Source organism: Callorhinchus milii, unplaced genomic scaffold (genome assembly GCF_018977255.1).
Source record: "Callorhinchus milii isolate IMCB2004 unplaced genomic scaffold, IMCB_Cmil_1.0 Scaffold13, whole genome shotgun sequence".
NCBI classification, from domain to species: Eukaryota; Metazoa; Chordata; class Chondrichthyes; order Chimaeriformes; family Callorhinchidae; genus Callorhinchus; species Callorhinchus milii.
In genome coordinates this window covers 3,947,692-3,967,785 of record NW_024704754.1, presented here as the reverse complement: position 1 = coordinate 3,967,785, position 20,094 = coordinate 3,947,692, and the positions used below count along the sequence as shown (strand labels likewise).

The 20,094-nt window shown below is 41.1% G+C and overlaps 1 protein-coding gene across 2 annotated transcripts in view; it reads right to left on the bottom strand.

Moving 5' to 3' along the window:
- Positions 1–4,813: 4,813 nt before the first annotated feature.
- sh3pxd2b (SH3 and PX domains 2B) overlaps positions 4,814–20,094 on the bottom strand; it is a 63,212-nt gene continuing 47,931 nt past the window's right edge. For both annotated transcript variants that reach the window (XM_007901258.2, XM_007901259.2), the window contains 6 exons: positions 18,619–18,732; positions 13,940–14,057; positions 11,504–11,733; positions 10,515–10,564; positions 10,139–10,264; positions 4,814–9,553 (listed from right to left, as the gene is read on the bottom strand). In XM_007901258.2, the coding sequence (XP_007899449.2) occupies positions 7,808–9,553; positions 10,139–10,264; positions 10,515–10,564; positions 11,504–11,733; positions 13,940–14,057; positions 18,619–18,732 (2,384 nt within the window). In that variant the 3' untranslated portion in view covers positions 4,814–7,807. The remainder of the gene's footprint in view (positions 9,554–10,138; positions 10,265–10,514; positions 10,565–11,503; positions 11,734–13,939; positions 14,058–18,618; positions 18,733–20,094) is intronic.

Below are 20,094 nucleotides of genomic sequence, written 5' to 3'. Positions count from 1 at the left end.
GAAATTCATCCTTTCACACTTTATTTCTTCTTTGCTTTCCGATGAAGGTCAATGAAATGTGACCTTTTCTGTTCCAAAGTGGGCCCCAGTTATTGACTCCTGATGATTGTCAGGTGAGGTTAATCCTCTTATCTGCTTTACCAGGTGATTTCAAGATTGGTTTGAGTTCTCTCTGACCCTCTAATTAAGACTTTCCACCAAAGGCTTGAAGCCCTAATTTGCCTCACCCCTTTGGACATCTCTCTGTAACCCAGCATCAATTGGGTTGTCTATGGTAGAGTCTCTGGATCCTTTACCTGCTGCTAGAAAAACAAGATGTGAAATCACTATGAAAAAAATGGGTTCACAGATTACCTTCAATCACAAAACCCATATTCACCACACTTTTCAGAAAATGCTATGAAGCGCTTTGAGATGTTTTCCTGATGTGAAAGGCTCTGTATCAGATGCGCACGTTATTATGATTACCGTCAACATGCCAACAAAAAGGATACCACAACTTTAACATGATGATAACAAGGTGAGGGTTTAATGCTGGATTTTTTTTTCCTCTGTGGTGATTCAAAGATACAGGTGCCTTATATAGGAAGGTGGATGCACTTTTTTTCTGATTCCCTGTGAACTTTGATTGCCAGTGATAGACTCACTGATTAGTGGTAAACTAGCTTTATAGGAATTATGTGATAACCACTAAAATGTTTTCCTTTTGATAATGGAATGAGAATGGTATGTAACACAAATATATTTAATATCTTGCCTAATTTGCTGACTTTGTACAAAAATACTTACTGTTTCCTTAGCTTAATGTTTCAATATTCATGTCGCAAACCATGAACGTCAATAGACACTTTGTACAAATTCAGCCCATATAGTGTAAACATTTTGATTTGTTTTTGCACTTATTTTAAATGTTATATTTGTTGTCCATTTATATATATATATATGTGTGTGTGTGTGTGCGCGTGCGTGAGTTTCTGCACTGTAAATGCAAAATTTGATAAATTGGTTACAAAAAAGGTAATAAGACATTATCCATGATTTTCTAGGGAGATGGCCCCCTTCTATTTGAGGCCTGACTGGACAATCATTGAGAGATGAGCAACAGCCTTTCAATGTAGCTACAGTTAGTTAGAACATTTTGTAACATTTTATTTTAAGTGGATTCGAACGAAGCAAGTACGCGATAAAAGGGGAAAGAGCAACAAATTGTGATTAGAGTAAGAAGTAAGATCTGCTTGCTTCTTTGTTTACATTTTGTTGACGGTTAGTCAGATTGTAAAGCGAGTGAGTTTGTCTTTGTTATGATTAGTTATTATGTTTGTCGATGAGCAAAAGGTTCTCGAGTGTTGCATTATTCGCGTGGCATTCAACTGCAGCAATCTGAATACTGGACATTGGGAAATGTGTTCCCTACGTGAGGACATCTACACTTCAGGGACACCGCTGGAACTGAACCACAGTTAGATAGCTATGAGAAATGATGAGATTAACTACAGCTTTTCAGCCGCAAATTGAGATGTCTCAGACGAGACCTTTTAAGAGTATATAAAGTACTAAATGGCTTAGAAAAAATGAACCCAAAACGTATGGCAAAGCATCACAAAAAGAGACTGGATCAAGCATGTGATGGGCAGATACTATGAAGTATTTCTTTACACAGATGGCAATCAACATGGAACAAGTTACTAGGAAGGCTAGCTTGGGCCAAGACGCTGACTTTTAGCTGCAATAGGAAGATGGTGGTTATATAGGGAAGATGAGATCAAAGGGCCTTTTTCATCCAAACTTCTTGTGGTGACATCAATTTTGCTAAACATAGTTAAGTACTATTCAAACACTGCTGAAACTGTTAGACAGAGAAAATATCAATCATGCAAGCGCTATTTCACTATAGTATGCTTTCCTGTAGATTACCCAGTATCTGAATTTGTGGGGTCAGCCAGATAAGCGATTAATATGAACTAGCTTTGGAACTTTGAGCATTGAGTCTATCTGGAAACAGATGCTATTCTGTTAGCAGGGGGTGGGCTGGAGGGAACTGGGCGAGTCTAGCTTTCTGTGATTGGGGATGTGGAATCTTAACCGGCATCATCCTTTGTAGAGGAGACAAGTTGCCCTCAGTTTATCCATGGTTTAGCGGGCATTTGTGCTGAAATCCTAGTCAATGTTGCATGTAGCGCCTTGAGTGATGCACGATTATTAGGTTAAATCCCATTAACCGCTGACTGACATCTCCAATGAGGCTACATAATAACGCCAAGCAGAATGTCAGCCCAATTATAAACTTCCCCTTTGCTGTAAGGTTAATAAGGGACGACCAAAGAAGAGGCGATCTGCTGACTCCAATCATGTCCAATCCTGTTCTTCAGTAGTTACACATTACAGTTGGGATCAGTTTATCACATTGATAGAATGTGCAGGTGATTAGCTCTGCTGCACCTTCAGGTCAGACTTGTTCATGTTCCCTCTTTTAGCTCTAAAATAATGACAACACTTAGTCTCACAGAACCCAGAGTCTCAGTATACTGATGATTTTTTAAGAAGTTAATATGGAGAACGGCGTCTAATCTGCAGAACCATCAGTAACCAGTCGTTCTTCTGATGCAGATTTTACAGTGCAGCGATCAAATGATTTTCAACTGATCATAAAAAGGGCCGATTTATAAACAGTCTGATACTGTCAATAATAATAATCCTTGCATTTGGTATAGCACCTTTCACACCAGGAGCATGTCCTTGCACCAAGCACAGGTTGTACATTGGCTAGCTGGGACGATTGTTTCTGTAGGAGCAAGGCAGAGGTTAATTTCTATAGTATTTACCCATTTAGGTAGATGAAATTGTTGATGGGGAAGAGCAAAACCTGGATTTGGCATTTCCAAAGAGAAAACTGATCCACTTGCCTGGCTAAATCCCGGAGGCTATTTGTTCTATTTTTTTTCCATGTGAACAAAACTGCTTTGTTCTAATCTAGAGATCAAGCAGATCCAGAAAAAAAACATGATTGAATTTGCCAAAGAAACTCCTTATGTACAAATTGTATCTCTTCTGCGTTTTGGAAAAGAACAAAACAAAAAGGTAAAATGCACTAATATCCCACCACCTGAAATGAGAGTCGCCAAATCCAACATTTGTCTCATCCCTATTTGCTATCAAGATATTTCTATGAAAATTGCAACAATTGTTTTGCTACTATTTTGTAAATCAAAACCCGTTGATTAAGATTCTGAACAATAAATCTGGTTTGCCGTGAGCACTGAGATTTTTACTCAAGAAGACAGTCTTTTGCTGTTGTGAACAGTTACACAATTGTGACATTCCTTTGTTATGTGACCAAATGCCTCAATGTTGCTCATGTGCTCAGGCATATATAAAGTCTCTTTGAGACCTATTCTGTTGTATTTAGTTTTTGAGTGTTTTCATCTTAACCAATTCTCATAATAAACTGCTGTTTTCCACTTACCTGAGGTTCTCTCTGAGCTTTATCCCAAGTGCTCATCCCTTTAATTCGAGGACCAGCGAATGTGTTTTTGGGGCAAAGAGATTGGGGGGAAGTGGGGAAAACTATTTGGATTTTCAGTTGACGAGTATTGCAACTTGAGAATTCCTTTGGGCCAAATACAGTGTTTCATGTTTGACAGTGATTTTACTCAGTGGCTATCGCACAGAATTCCTCTTGTTTTTAATTGATTAATGTTTTCTTAGCTGACATCTGCTCAGCCTTTTAGCTTGCAAATTATGGTAACAGCAGAGGCCAGTAATCATCAGGTCTTTGGCCCTGTTATAACATTGGCAACAGATCAGATCAGAAAATGGCAACTTAATGGGTCAGGAAACGCCAGGTTTAGCAAGAAAGGGGTGAACATATATGTTTATTACTGTAGCCCTGTGGATACACTGTGTCATGACAATCTGATCATTTTGATTCAATGGTTTACAGGAATGCAGCATATGTTATGATTTTTTTTAAAAGAAGTATTTCCGGAGAGTACAATCATTCTGTTTGTCTGAAGTAAACACACAAAATAATCTAGATGTTCATTAATCATAAATATTGTTTGAATTTTGCAAACCAAACCAGTTTTTTTTAAACTTATTCTAGTTTTATGAATAGCATCCTGGGAACAAAAGTCTGTCTGCTTATAGCTGTGTCCACCAGCAGAATTAGAGCAAATTATTCTAAGTGAAAATACATGCATTCCAATCTACCTGGTACAATGTAATGTACTTTCCACAGATTTTTACATGGAGGTAAATATTATGCGGTATGAAATAATAATTATCCTTGCATCTGATGCAGTACCTTATCACAGCTTTGAGACATCTCAAAGCGCTTCACAGAATATACTGTAAAGTCAACGACTATATATTTTGTTGGTGAAACACGACAGCCAATTGCGCACGGCAGTGTCTCACAAAGTTCTGTATTTCACTTTCTTACAGCCGTTGTAAAGTTGCGAGAACTTGACAGGTTCCAGAGAACAAAGGTCCAGTTATAAAGTTCAAATCCTGTTTTTAACGCTCACAAAAAACTGGCAAAGAGTTCCATCAATCAGGGTGCATCGCCTTGTGGTTTGAGTGTTTTGACTGATAAAAATCGAGCTTTCCCAGGGACAAGTGCTTTGGTTACAATGAATGCATTGTGGAAGATACCAGTAGTGGGATTTTAACAGTGTTTTCTCAAAGGCTCACTTTCTACGTGGGTGTGTTTACACTTCAGTGTCATAGGACAGAAGAATTTTTATTTTGATTCCACCCGTTCACACCCCACCAAGCTTTCCCACAATACTCTATACAAGAACAGTTTAAAACAAAAGCTGTGATTTGTTTATTAATGTTCCACAAAATAAACGTTTGTAACAGGAGAAGAAAAAAAAACAGTTACAACCTTTTAAAACAAAAGGCTTTTTTCAAATTAAAATCGAGTTAACCATTAAATCATGTTGTTTACAGTAAGGAAATCTGAGTTACAGAAAACCCAGAAACATCAAGGTTAAAAATCACACAAATCAGGTCGCAAAGCAATTAGCTGCTGTCATTTCCCTTTGTACTGCAGGACATCTCTTGGTATTGCTCTCAGAAAGTCTCCTATTCGCAGCTAGCGTTGCTCTTCTCTGAACCTTGACACTGCACATGAGTATTGGAATAAGGAGCCATGCAATGTAAACCTATTGTCACATACCCTGTACTTTATTTGATCTCAAGTTTTCTTTGTGTAAATGTGCTTGTTGAGGTGGCACTGCTCATGAAACCCAGTAGGGTGTCAACAACAACAACTTGCACTTATATAGCGCCCTCTACACAAGGTAGCGTCTCAGACCGCTTAACTGTGTGAGCAAGTTTTGCCTCCCCCACCACCCCACGCCCTCCCCGACACACACGCACACACTGCTCTCACGATGCGCAGGAAACTCCAGAACAGTCAGTCACCCTCTTCCCCCAACAGAACACCTGCCTCCGTTACCTTCTGAACTTTCACTTATCTTTTCTCGGGATTCTCTGAGACAATCGCTGGGTGCTCACCCACACGCTAACGTACATTTTTTCTCACTTGACTTCCTCACTTTGAATTATCTTTCCCTTTCTTCACTTTCCCCCATCCCTCGGCCAGTGAAATCCATTCACAGGTCCGTTCATGGCTCATGACCTGGGAATGAGAACTTGTGAACCATTTCATTCTTCAGCTCTCTCCGGTAAATGAGTAGATGGATGACATTGCTTTCACTGCCATCTGGTCTCCAAAGCCAACTTCACAACCCAACTCTTCCATGATGGAAATACAGTAAAGGTCATTGTGAGGAATCTGAGGTTGTGTAAAGTCATTTAGTTACAGTGCCAAACAGACCTCTGTAATATATGTGTCTGGCTTAGGCTTTCACTCAGGGACTCGCTCGCCTGTAAAATGTATTTGCAGGCCTGTAATTTTATGAATATGATGCAATCTTTACTACTTTTCACAATTGATTTGGCACTTCACGTAAACCTAGTTAACATTGTTTGTTCACATTGCTTCTGACATACAGAGCTAGGCAGTCTGCTGGTCTGGCCTGCATTCCAGTAGCATTTAGCTGTACGCAATCTGGTCTAGTGCAGGTGACAATTTACACAAACCAGTGTGTAGACAGGCAGCACATGATTAAGTTTAATCAGTCATCATCTGCATAAAGTGTTTAAAATGTCCATTATTCAACCTCACCAATTAGTAGGTGTTTCAGACAGTGTTAAATGTTTCAGGACTGAGTTTGGGAAAAGTGTAATCTTCAATGTATTACACAAACATACTTTTATTGTTTTCTCACAATCAAATTTTATTACACATATTTAATTAGCTATGTTTGTATCCAGCTTCTTTGAAAGCCCCCTTCTCCCTGTGATATGTGTCAAGATTACTCCAAAGTGATTTGTGTTCCCTGGTATAATGTGAGGTAATTTGATTTCTTCTATTTTTGCAATGCTTTTGACTTTGGACAACTTTATTAGAAGAAGCCATGTTAACAAACACTTTTTTTAAAACATGTTTCACATTTCAAGTCTTTTGCTCCATAGTATATATGCTTGATACCAGTCAAGCTCTCACAAAGCAAATAAACCTAATGAATTCTACACTAAGTTACAACTAAAGCATTTAGGTAATACCGTCTAAAGGCCTCATGCGGTTACATTCATGAGGAATTAGTCTTGAGTATAGTCTGTGCAATAACAATTCTCTGCGAGGAGTGTTATCCAGTTTCAAGTCCATTAGAGTTCTTATTTCTTAATGTACGTAGTACACCCTGTTTTATTAGATCCCAATCTCCCTAAAACAATTCAATGTCACCAATCAATGGACTGAATCTTAATCAAATCCTGTTTTTTTTTCAAACCTTGCAAACTGAATAACCGCTCGTCTCAGGTATTTTGAGATGCATATTAAATGTTTAACTGCAGTTAGTTGAGAATATGTATTGAATACAGGATCCTATATAGCTCATTTCCTGAAGAGTGTTCAGAAGACTACACCTTATCTGTGATATAACTAATAGTTGTCCTTTACGTGCATTATATTAGTGACTAAACTACTCTATCTATTTTAACATAGTAGTATCTTTATGATGGCCTTTACTGAAGCAGAATATAACTAAAATGTTTTAAATTTACATTATCAATTTATTTTACTACAATACTATAAAACAGTTCTCGTATTATAAAAGAAAATGCAATGTATATAAAAGAAAATGTGATAACTTAAGGAACAAGAATATGTGTTTCACTGTGATTTGCACGATAAACTGCCTGCAATTAATACAAACTTCTAAATATTGGAACTTTCAGAACTTCAAGATTCAGGCATATTCAGCTGCACAGTTAACTAACAATGCAAAAAGTTCTTAATTTCTTGCCAATAAGATCTGACATTTGTTCTGCAATTGAAGAGTAGTTCACAAGAATAAGCTCAAATGTGTTGACCATTGTATTACGTCTTTCTTAAAAGTTCCAACAACCAAAAAAAAATCCTTTCAAATCATTATCGGTAAACTGAAGAGTGGCATTACCTGAAACGTATTATTAAGCAAAGTGTCACATTGTTTCTTCCCTCCTTTTTAACTGGCAGATCATCTCAATGATGTTTTTAAAATGCGCAAATGACTTAACGGCAAATGTGAAAGGTGCTCCATGCTGTTCCATCTTAGGATTTGGGGGAGAAAAACATTGATGGAATGTAGTTTGTGGCTTTTGAACAGGTTTAACCTATAAATTAACGACCCAATTAAATATTACCATATGAAAAAGCCTTTTGTGGTGTAAAAATAATATACGAAGAAGACACTTAACATTTTCTGGTCAGATAATTGGAAGGGACCCAGCCCTCCCAGGTTGGCTCAGGATTCAGAATCTTACAGTACCACCAGCCATTAATATTTTTCTCAAATAGTTCAAATATTGACCCTTCTTTAAATCCAGCGGTCTCATCGTCGCCCACAAAATCTGCGAGAGCCACGTAAAGGTTTGGCTTTGACAATTCCTCACCGAGGTTGACGGATGCAACATGAACCTTCTCTTTTCCCTGCTCAGATTTCTCCAACAACTTTTGCGTCTCTTTCGAAGGGATGACTGGGTCTCTCTTGTGCTCTTGAGCTTTGGAAGGAAGGGCTCCTTTTATTGCTAAGGCATCCTTCGGCCCAGACCTAGGTTTGATATCATCCTTGCCGTGATCATGAGGCGAGACAAGTTTGGGCCTGGGGGGAGGTATGGCAGGTTTACTTAATCCCCAGGCAGGTTTGTTCTCAAACGTATCCTTCAGTTGACCTGCAGATTCTACAGAGGATTTCTTTGGCAGCGGGGGTCTTCTGGGTGGGACCTGTGGGCGAGGTGGACCTTCTTTGTTGAATGAAGGCGTTTTCTTCAGTTGAGTGTCGTCCACTTTCTTCTCCAATGGTTTTGAGTTACTAAAATTATTTTTCAAAACCCCCGCTTTCTCTTGGGCAACACTCAGACCATTCTGCTCGACCTCAAAGCCGTTTTGCTCTCTCTGGAGAGCCCTGGTGGCATCGCTTCCCTTACAGCTCGTCCCTGAGCTTGGCTTCATCTGGAAACCGTTAACCACGTTTCCCTGGGAACTGCTGGAAGCAGGTGTGGGCAGGTTATTTGAGGAATTCTGATTCCCTGCGACGGGCTGGCACGAGTCCTGCTCTCCCACTTTATCCACCGCTTTCGCTCGTCTCAACTTGCTTCTTAGGTTCGAAATGTCGACTTCAGATTCAGGCTGTGCATCTCCCTTTGTGGAAGGAAATGGCTTTGGCCTCAGCAGAGGCCTCGGCTTTAAGGCCAGATTTGGAGACAATTCCACTGACTTGTCTTCTAAATCAGACTTAGATTTGGCTGGTCTCGCCACAGGCTTGAGATGAGGCCTCGCAACTTCACCTGCTGATACTTTTGGCCCAGCTTCGAGGCCTTTGGATTGAGTACTTTTACTTGGTTCAGCACCTGGCTTCTTATCTCCTTTCACTGGTCCCATTTTGGGCGGTAAGATGGGTAAATTGCCACCTGGTACAGGTGGCTTCGGGGGAAGACCTTTGGAATGTTTCTCCGACAATTCTGCCTCAAACTTACTGCTAACCTGTTCTTTCTTTAACAGAAAAAGCGGTTTCTCCTTGTTTAACTTAGAAACATCGGCAGTTAGTGCACCTGAAGGAGGACAGGGCTTGGCTTGAGATTCGGCGTCTGAGGATACATTGGATTTGTTGGCGGAAGGTGGACTTTTACTGATATCCTTTGTTCTCCAGTCCTTCAGCTTGGGGTGGGCGATAGGCTCGACGCTCTCATTGTGGTTCGATGCTTGCGGCTCTTTGGGCAACGGTCTGTTTGGAAATGTGCTTTCTCCTCCGTTAGTGCTGGTTCCAAAAGCTCCATCCGAAAGTTTAAGTTTCGTCAATTCTTGCGCTAAAGGCGGCAGGAAATTGGCTCTCGAAGCATTGCTGGTTTTCTTGTACTTGTCAATGAACGAGGCTGGAGCCCAACCTTCCTCAGCGTTGATCTGTATGTACCACCAGCCACTTAGATTCTTCTCAATCACCTAAGGTTAAACAAACAAAAAAAATTACTCTTTTAAACAGAGTTTTCACTCAAGTCTGTGGTGTAGACCAACAAAAATGTGACATTACTAACATCCTCCCTGTTCTCCCTTCCCTCAAACAGCAGGTCATACTTGGAATGACTGCACCAGCAACAACAACATCTTGTATATATCTTGTACAGACTATAGCCATCACAGGAGGAGCATCTCCCATATGACTTTGTTGGCAATCAGCTTGTAATGTCATTGCTTTCATCATCTTCCGTACCTTTGTTCACCTGTAATGTGTTCGCCAACAAAATATACAGTCAATTCACTTTTCAGTCTATTCTGTGAAGCGCTTTGAGACGTCTCGAAGATGGGATAAGGTGCCATATTCGAATGTGAAATTATTATTTTTTATTCTAACGTATTATTTTGGGGCACATTCACCAATAATTGTGAACCAACTCAGATTGCTAGAACTACAGCTGCTTCAAGCCTATTAATGTGCAATGGAGAAAGCTATCTTAGACGACTGGTACATTGACGTAAGACAGCATTTACGTTAGAAATAGTGCAGGACATGAGTTCGCGCCCACTTACCTCAACCTTTTCTCCTGCCTGAAAGCTTATCCCATCAGGAATGGTGGTCTGGAATGCCGCGATGGTATAATACTCCTCCTCCACCTCAGGGGGAGCTGGTGGTTTGGGCAGATTCAACCCACGTGGCTTTTTACATGATGAATAAGATTAAAATCCTTTGATTAAATGCTTGGGAGACTACAGCAATAAAACATCGCATTACACCAAAACTGTTAGCATTAGCAGTCTTACACACCCCATCCCGTTTCGCAACCCCCAAAGAAAATTATCAAAAGATTTTTAAAGAAATTACTGGCAACTTATGTTAGGTTCTGGGAGAGGTTTTTGAAAGTCAAGATTGGGGAAGATTTCACCGTGTAAAGCTTCCCGTACTCACCAGGGTAAGATCTCTGCGAGGTGGTGGTCTGTGCCTCATGCTGGGTAACTCTGTATTGTTTAAAGGAAATTGAATTATCATCTGGTCTACAGATAAGAGTCTGTCTCACGCTCCCTTTCCCCCGTTTCCCCCTCACGGCGAAACCTTAGGCATGTTTCCTTACTCCACATGCTTCTGTTTGCCCAATAGTAAGTTAGTTGATTGGAGGATCACATTCCGGGGATAATAATCACTCCAAAATAATAATAATTTGGTCACCCAATCCACGACTGCTTGTGCGGCACTGCTGTGCGCAATCAGCTGCCGCGATTCACCCACAAAACACGCTTTGAAACGTCTCAATGACGTGATAAGACACAGTATCAAATGCAAGGATTATTATTATTACTATTATTTTCACAGTGCTAGAGACATTTAACGGGACCTTTCCTCACAATGTGACATTTAATGGTCAGCTTCAGTTACGTAGTGCAGGTTACAATGGTAATTAAAATGGTATTACAAACAACGTCCAAAGCACTCCTTCCATCTCCCAGTCAGTGGGAGCGAAGGCGCCCAGGACTGCACAGGAAGGGGAGCAACAGTTTTGTAGGCGAAATCCATAGCAAAACACTCTACATTCTACCTTCCACAACCCAAAATCTACAAATGGTAATTACTGCCCTGTGAATCACCCACTGGAGAAAGGGAACTAGGGTCCTGTCCCGATCAGGACATTGTATAAAGATCATCACGCTAAGTAAAGTGAATTTCTCAAAGGTCAAAGTTTTCAAGTGATTTTTCCTCTCTGGACAATATCGCACTAGTCTGAATTTTCTTCACTTGTATTTTGCCCCAAATCTCAGCCACTATGTATCCTTGTAAACCCCTCTATTGGTTCTGCTCAATGAGAGTTTCCACAGGTACAAGAAGCAAAGCAACCTCCATCAGTTCAAATAGTATATTTACCAAAGCATTTCAGTCAGTGTTTTGTTCAATGCTGTACTTACTCCCTTTAGCATCAGACGGCGCTGCCCCTCGCAATTCTAATTTCCCATCTTTTTGGTCAAATAAGGCTGCCTTGTCTCTGCTATCTTTAGAGCTCGGCTGTCTGCCAATTGCATCGAGGTCGGTTGCGCTTGAATAGATAGCTTGCCCTGAGGTTAGCTTCTGACCCAGCACCTCATTGGTGGCTTTCTTCAAGTACGAGGCTGGAGCCCAGCCCTCCTGGCCTTGATACCTATTGAGGAAACAGATGCACCTCATAAGATACAAACCACAGATCAAACAAAAAATAATAATAATTTTGTCACTCACTTCACGACTGTTTGTGGGAACACTGCTGTGCACAATTGGCTGCCGTGTTGCGCCCACAAACTATACAATCAATTCACTTTACAATATATTCTGTGAAGCGCTTTGAGATGTCTAGAAGACATGATAAGGCTCTGAATCCAATGCAAGGATTATTATTATTATTAAACCTTGTTGGCCACTGAGACAGAGCTTCTACTTCCCTTCGCAACTTTACAATTAAAGTTGGATTACAAGCTCTGTAAATAAGCATTCTTTGATAAAGGATCTTGATTTGAAATTAAAATTGCTGCTTTGCAATTTTTTCCCAAAGGTCTGTACAAGAATCATCGACTCTTTGCAAACAGTTCCAACCCTTTGTCTAACACTATCTTACAAAACTGAGTGCGAGTTGTAACGACACGAGCATTCCTGATTTTACTGTGTTTCCATGACACACCATTACTGTACCAAGAGGACAGGAAGGTTAGTCATTTTCTGGTTTGTGTTGAGTCAATGAACCAGCCCTTAAAAGGTGTTTGATCAATTGTTCCTCTATCAAAGAACATGTGCAGACTTCATCCAGGGGCTCCTTCAGTAGTGCTTGTTGAGACTGTAAACTTATAACAGGATATGAAAGTCCTCCTTCTAACCTGTAACATGAAGCTTTACAATGATACAGTAAATCCCTATAAAAGGGGGAACAGCGACCTTAAGAGGGGGAGAAGGGGCCTGAATTTCAAAAATTTCAAAAATAAACAAATGTTAATCTTCTCTCAACTGGGTGCATCAAAAGTTACACAATATTCTGAGTAATTTCATTTTACTGCATTAATCATATCCCTTGAATATAATGACGCCAACAGGTTATGACTGAAACAAAACACAGCAAGACCTAGCACAAATAAAGGCCGAATGAATCATAAATCTTATACAATTTGAAGCCACTGTGTGGCAGCATTTAATAGCGAGCAATAGTTTCATGGTAAAACTAGCTCATTTCAAAACATTAACAAAACGGTCGTGAACAATTTGCTTTTAGCTGTCGTATTTTTGGCATGTAAACCCACAATGAGCAAACAGGGGAATCAAATCAATCTTCAACCCCACATTTCTGGCAATAATTTGCATTAGAATACAACACTTTAGGGGAAAACTCTTAAAATATGTCACTTTCTGGCTGCAGATGGCGATGTAGCACATCTATTACTTCTCCTGCATTTCAGTTTCAGCTCAATAACAATTGTAAACTCCAATAAAGATTATTTTATCCAATAATAACAACTCTATCAAACTGTCACCTGTGGGTGTCTCACCCTTATTCAGGGGTGAGAGCAGAACCTCAGAATGCAGAGAAAAAATTTTTTCCACCAACAATGTGTTTTTGTTGTCTCAATGTATCACTTCTCTTTTTTGATCTCACTGAAAACTGACTGAATCAACTCAAAATGGGTTGCTTGGCCATCATGATTTCATTTGGATTTCTGGGGAACGTGGGAAAGAAAGAAATGACAACTTCCGGTATATTTTTATATTGATATGTAGCATTTACGAAGCATGACTTAAAGCTACTCTTCCCCGCACATCTGTTAACGCAGTGACTCATTGCCCTTGGGTTGGTGTTTGCCCAGCTTATTGTGATGGACTCTGTTCAGCTAAAAGGAACCAGAAAATGGAAACAACACCCTGACATTAAACCACTTGGTCATAAAACTTGACAAAATAGAAAATACATCAGCAAACTCAGACGCAATCTCCCCCTTTACGCATCTGTCCGCTCTTTAACCATTGAGTAAGATTTTTCTGCCCACATCCTGGTTACATGGTTTCGCTCACAAAACATACAGTCAATTCACTTTACAGTAATATTCAGTGAAGTGCTTTCAGATGTCTTGAGGATGTGGTAAGACGCTATATCAAATGCGAGGATTGTTATTATTACTATTGCACAAAATTAAAACTAAAAGCATGTTTGTTTACAACCTGGAATGAAACGTTGGCTCCAAAAGGGACCATTATGGTGTTCAGAGTACAACACTGCAGGAAAAACAACGATGGAACATCCTCCAGCACTACATAAATTACATTAATGTAAGGGCGAGGGGACCTTGAGTCACAGTAAACCTCGGCAGCTCATCAGAGCATCCAATTACCTGATCTTCCACCAACCTTCCAGGTTCTTCTGTATGACCTGCACCATCATACCTCTTTCCAGATCAATCTCATCATTATCCCTCGCAGAGTACGGATAAATGACCACAAAGTTCTCCTCTGAAAAAGAGCAAGCAAGACGTCCATTCATTCATTCACCACGGCACGTGCAATTGAGCGAGGACACTGTGACCAGTGTCTAGATGCTAATACAGCACTGGAGTACAGTTAAAATGTCTCAAAACTCAAAAAAAAAATTTGGAATGAATGTAAATGCTCCTGTAAATATCTAATGGCTCCATTGATGTAGAATTTTACTGTAGTCCAGTGGACTCAATGGACTTGTATACTGACAATTCACTGCAACCTTTGTTGTGTGACTTCATGCCATGTGGGTGGGTGGTTGGTGAGTGGGTGGGGGGGGGGGGGGGGGGCGGGTGAAGAGGAGGATGAGAGAGAAGTGAAAATCAAATGGTCAAAGCCGCCAGTACAGTGAACACTGAAAACCATGCAGATTTTCAATTAAAATTTCCACTGCCCAGATATCATGGTACATTTCATCGCAAAACTAATAAGTCGCTGTGCCACAGGCTTGCGGAAAAAAGCCATGCCATTTGCTAAGGAAAGCAATTTTGGGCTGTTCTTTGCAGGAAGTCATGTCAGCATTCTCCTGTTGCCAGAGCACTTAGAGCCTGCTGGCAACTGTGAAGACACATACTGATTTGATTACAGGATACAACATTGAATTGAAGCTCCATTTAACTGGCTAAAGACTTCAACCCAAAGAATGCTCGTTTTTAATTTGACCTTGACAGTAGCTGTGGCTATAGCTGAGATGCAAAGGTTTTACAGCAATGTGAATTAACAGGAGACACAGAGAAGTTTGTTTCCATTCAGAGCAAGTGCTTTACAAACAGGTCTACTTTGCCTGTGGAGCACAAGAAAGAATTCACTGCATGTAGGAAATATCCAGAATCCACAGCTTTTTCAGAAGTGAATCCAAACCCTTTTTTCTTTTGCTCGTTGCTGCCCGATGGCAAGAGTTAGACAGGGGCTGACCTTCTGCTGAGAGTGTCTACGTGGCTGTATCGGGGGATATCAGCCATCGATTTTACAAATGGTTGAAATCTGGATGTGAAAAGTAAAAACTTGAAATATAATATATCTTTTAACAGATGCCTTGAAAGGTTGTCCAGAAATCAGAGCTGCCCCACTAACCACACCCACTAATTTGGACCTCACGTGAAGGCAAGATTCAGTTAAGGTGAATGGAGTGTGGCTGATATTCATTCAGTTGAAACGCAAGGATGACTCTAATTAGAAATCAAGCAGCTTATAGCGATGGACATTGGCTCGATCACTCGATCACAACTAATTATTCTTTTCTAAAAAAAAGTTTTGCAGGCAACGATCAGCTGTAAAAGAAAAAATCGAAATCAATCTGCAAAATATACAAAAAAATATACAATGTTTCTCGCTGAAGAGGAGGGAATAAGTGGGTACCTCAACTCTATTCATTCTGACGTATTTGGAGGTGAATGCACTCTCTCACAGCATGTTGGGGAAAGAGTCAAAATCTTTGGCGAGGTGAAGCCAATGTCATTCATTTCATTATCTAATGTGACAGAGATTTCATGTAATCCGGATCTTGCAATTGATTCAGTGTCCTTCATTGCTTAGAGTGCTGGTTACTTACAGGATTCAGTTGCCTGTGAAAACCAGGGACTGTTTACATTTTATTGGGGTCGAACCAATGTCTTACTTGCTGGATATTTAATAAATAATAATAATTTGGTCACTTAATCCACGACTGTTTGTAGGACACTGCTGTGCCCAATTGGCTGCCGTGTTTCACCCACAAAGCATACAGTCAATTCACTTTACGGTATATTCTATGAAGCGCTTTGAGAGGTCTCGAAGACGCAATAAGGCGCTGTGTCAAATGCAAGTGATTATTATTATTAGCGTTATTGAAATGTTATATCACAAGTCACAAGCTCACAGGAACAAACTCTGCTGAATAGGTTCATGCAAAACATCCAGTCAGGGGATGGGGACAGAATGTATGTGCGACACAAACAGAGCAAGCAACGACAAACACAGGACACTGTAACAAGAAGCACTCGTCTCCATCCACCTTGACCCCAGATACAGGTGTACAGGTCTCCTAACGTCTGTCGATAGCCCACGTTTCTTGGCAAAGACCAGTATCTCCTAGTGACTGAAAGCATGTTGAAAAGCAGGAAGGGAACGACAAGAGTATAAACAGCTCATTAGCGATTCACAAACTGTGCTGTGATAAAACTCTTTGCTGTGTGCATTCCTCAATTCAGTAGAAAAAGTCGTAAAGCACAGATTATTCCCATTACAAGAAAACCATTGACAAAATGGTACAGGTTAAATCTGAATATTATTCATTGACAAATTTCTTCTGTTAATCTACCTTTTCTATATATAAAATATAATATATATTTGTATTAATTAACGAACTGTGAATGGAGACAAAACTACTCATGGTCACAAGGGAGCAAAACCAAAAGAAGTGTTACGAATGGTCCCAATTAAGATTCAGCAAAAAGCTCCCACTTGTTTTGAAGTGGTTAAATGTGTCCAATAAAAGCAAATCCACTCACATTCCCTTGCGCTGTTTGTACTGGGAGAAGCTATTTTAAATCATTTCCATCAGTAAGGGGATTTGGGGCCGGATATAGTGCCAAACATTGAGGGAAGTCTGCACACACACATACACACACACACACGTAAGCACCAGTTTCTTCAAAGGTACGAGACTTTAACGCAGTCCAAATACGATTCGCAATGCCTACGTTTATTACTGGCCATCAATCTGCTCACTATCCTACTTCCTTGCAGTGATTTTGGCAGGCAAATACCAGCACCCTGTAATCCAGTAAACTGCACCCAGTCTCAGTCATTGTCATTTTGCTTTTGCCTTAATTTGGCAACTTGCAACGTGGAACCCACTGTGCAAAGCTCCTTATAAACTGGGCATTTAAGGGAAGGCCCATTACCTGATTGGCCAACATCAGTCAAAATAAACACAAGAGGGAAGCTTTCTGTAGCACACTCAGCCTAAGTATCTCAGAAATCTTAGATTGGTGTGTATTAAATTGTCTTTGGCCACCGATTCTTTTGTCCAACGCAATTTAACTCAAACTTAAATTAACAAGGGTTTTACCGCCACTATCGCTGGGTGTTATTTTTGTATTTCTTATCTTAATATTCTTTCAAATTCACATAAATAGAAGTTAACACCCATTAATGGACCCACTGCATTGAAGCCAATGATAATACTCTTCCATCTGCAGCTCATTTATCAGGTACGAGCAGCTTCCCTGATGGCCCAGTGAGGATCTGAGTCGCCAGCTGGTGAGGTCCTGGGTTTGATCCTCAAGTGGATCCCGAGTTCCCGATCTCAGCCAGGCCAGACACAGAGTCATGACAATTCCCTCTCTACCCTTAGTGAGGGAGGTGGGGAATCAGCCAGTGTTCCTACTCCTGGATCACTGCCTGGAGTGTGGGTCATCTTAAGTGCTGTCTTGGCCTGATTGAGGTTTTTATAAAATAATAAAGGGATCCAATAGGGTTGATACAGAGAAACTATTTCCTCTGCTAGGGGGAAGCCAGAACAAGGGAACATCATCTTAAAATTAGAGCTAGGCCATTTAGGAATGAAATCAGGAGGCAGTTTTTCATCCAAAGGGTAGTGGAAATCTGGAACTCTTTCCCCCAAAAGGCTGTGGATACTGGATCCATAAACATCTTGAAGACTAAGGTGAATAGTTATTTGTCAGATCAGGGTATTAAAACATACGGGGCAAAGTCGGGTAATTGGACTTTAGGTACAGATCAGCCATGATCTTATAGAATGGCAGAACAGGCTCGAGGGGTTAAATGGCCTCCTCCTGTTTCTATTTTTCTACAAGCCAATAGCCCACTGTCAGCCCTGAGGCTCAGTCACAGATAACAGCGAGGAGCTGGACAGCAAACAGTGTCTGTGGAACCATATCCCGGGGGGGAAAGGAACAGTCAAAATGCCTGTCACAAACAAACGTCAAAAGTAACTCAACGTGTGGTCCTCACTGGGGGCTGTCGCTGCCTCGCTCACAGAGCGGAGGTACTTGGCCATTGTAGACATCTCAGCACACAGGAACACACACGAACACAGCTCCCCTCCCTCTGCCTTAGCTGATTCCAATTGTTTTTTTAACAGCAATAAATAAAAAGCAAATGTCCTCATGGAGAGCTCACACCGGGGCAGGAATCGATGAGCATTTGCAGGGTCAGATTGTGAGGAGGTCACAGATTATAATCTCAAGAGTGTCCTTTCGACATGAAAGGCGCTATACAAATATAGTTTGTTGTTATTGTTGAACCGATACACAGGAAAAAATTAGTGTCTGAAGCTGTAAGTTGTTTTTTTAAATTGCAAGCTTTTAAACAACTACTTAATTATAGTTTGTTAACGCTTCAGTTTGGTTTAGTTGAGTATTTTGATTTGAACATAATAACCAACATTTAACTTAATCTTAATAAGTGCAATAAAAGCCTTAAACACAAGTGTGTGAGATTATATGGAGTTTATCATAGCAAATACAGAAGCCTGGACTTGTACGATAACGAGCGTAGAGTATGTGAAACGGTGTAGGTTTTGGCAGCTTACCTTCTCCTGGTTTGGCACTGACAACCAGAAGGTCATCCTGAGCTCCATCCTGGGCTTCCAGACACGTGGCTGGGACCCAGCCCTGCTCATCAGCCGAGCTGACAAACCACCACCCTGCAACACAACAACAACAACAAATTACATTTACTCAGCGCCTTTCACATCAGGAGGACACCCCAATGCGCTGGACAGTCAGGGATCTGCACTCGAACTGGTGGTTGGGATCAGGAGGGGTGGCGGGTGGGGAGGGGAGGGGTAGGAGGGTGCCCGAAGGCACGGTCGAAGAGGAGGGTCTTAAGACGGATCTTGAAGGAGGTAAGGGAGGGAGCGAGGGGGGATGGACTGTGGGATGGAGTTCCAGAGGGTGGAGGCAGAGAGGCTGAAGGCCTGCCCGTCAATGGTGGAGCGGGCCAGGTGGGGGGACGTGAAGTAGGCTGGAGCCCGCTGAGCGGAGGGAACAGACAGGTTGGTAGTCGGTTAGGAGGTCACAGAGGGAGAGGCTCAGGTAACGTCCAAAGGGCTGAGTCGCTCTTTCACCTAACATTGTAGCTCAGTGGTTAGAGCACTCGCCTCACAAGTGAGAAACCTGGGTTCGATTCCCGGCAGGGTGAAACCTTGGGCAAGTTTCCTTACTCCACACGCCTGATAATAATCCCTCAAGAAAAAATAAACAATAATAATTTGGTCACTTCAATTCACGACTGTTTGTGGGACGCTGCTGTGCCCAATTGGCTGCTGCGTTTCTCCCACAAAATGCAGTCAATTCACTTTACAGTATATTCTGTGAAGCGCTTTGAAACGTCTCAAAGACGTGAAAAGCGCTATATCAAATTCAAGAATTATTATTAATATTTATTGCAGCGTCAAAGTTACTGTCCCTCCCCGCCCCACACCTCAACCCCACCCTGAACTGTAAGGAACTGACTGATCAGAGCAGTGCAAACCCCACCGCATAGCGGCAGCGATTGTTATCTGTTCACAGAGATACAGCTGTCTGTCACAAGGTCAGTATGGAAACGATTGCTTGGCACACGGCTAAACCAAAGAAGCTTGAATGACAAGTCGCAAAGACACAAGCTTTGTCCACTTGATCAAAGCGAGTCAACACGTTCACCCTACGGTCAGCTGTTTGTCTCACTGTCGCAGTCTGCAAACTAACTGGCAATGTGTCTGCCTGTTTGTTTGTCTGTCTGTCTGTTCAGGATGCAAACCACTTGAGGTGCTGAGGAGGCAGGTTAGAAGGTGTCGGGGGAGAAAAGAGTTTTAATTGTAATCTTGCGCGACTGCAACTCTTACCAACCGTGTTAATCGAAGCGATTAACACTCAGGTTACCAAAGCACAATTGTTTAACGCTTACTGTAATTATCCACTGCAATTCATCAACACAACTTAACAAGAAAAAGATTAGTACATATCTTAAACCGTAGCATCAACAAACGATGAATGGAATATTGCCAACAGTCTAGACTAGTTTC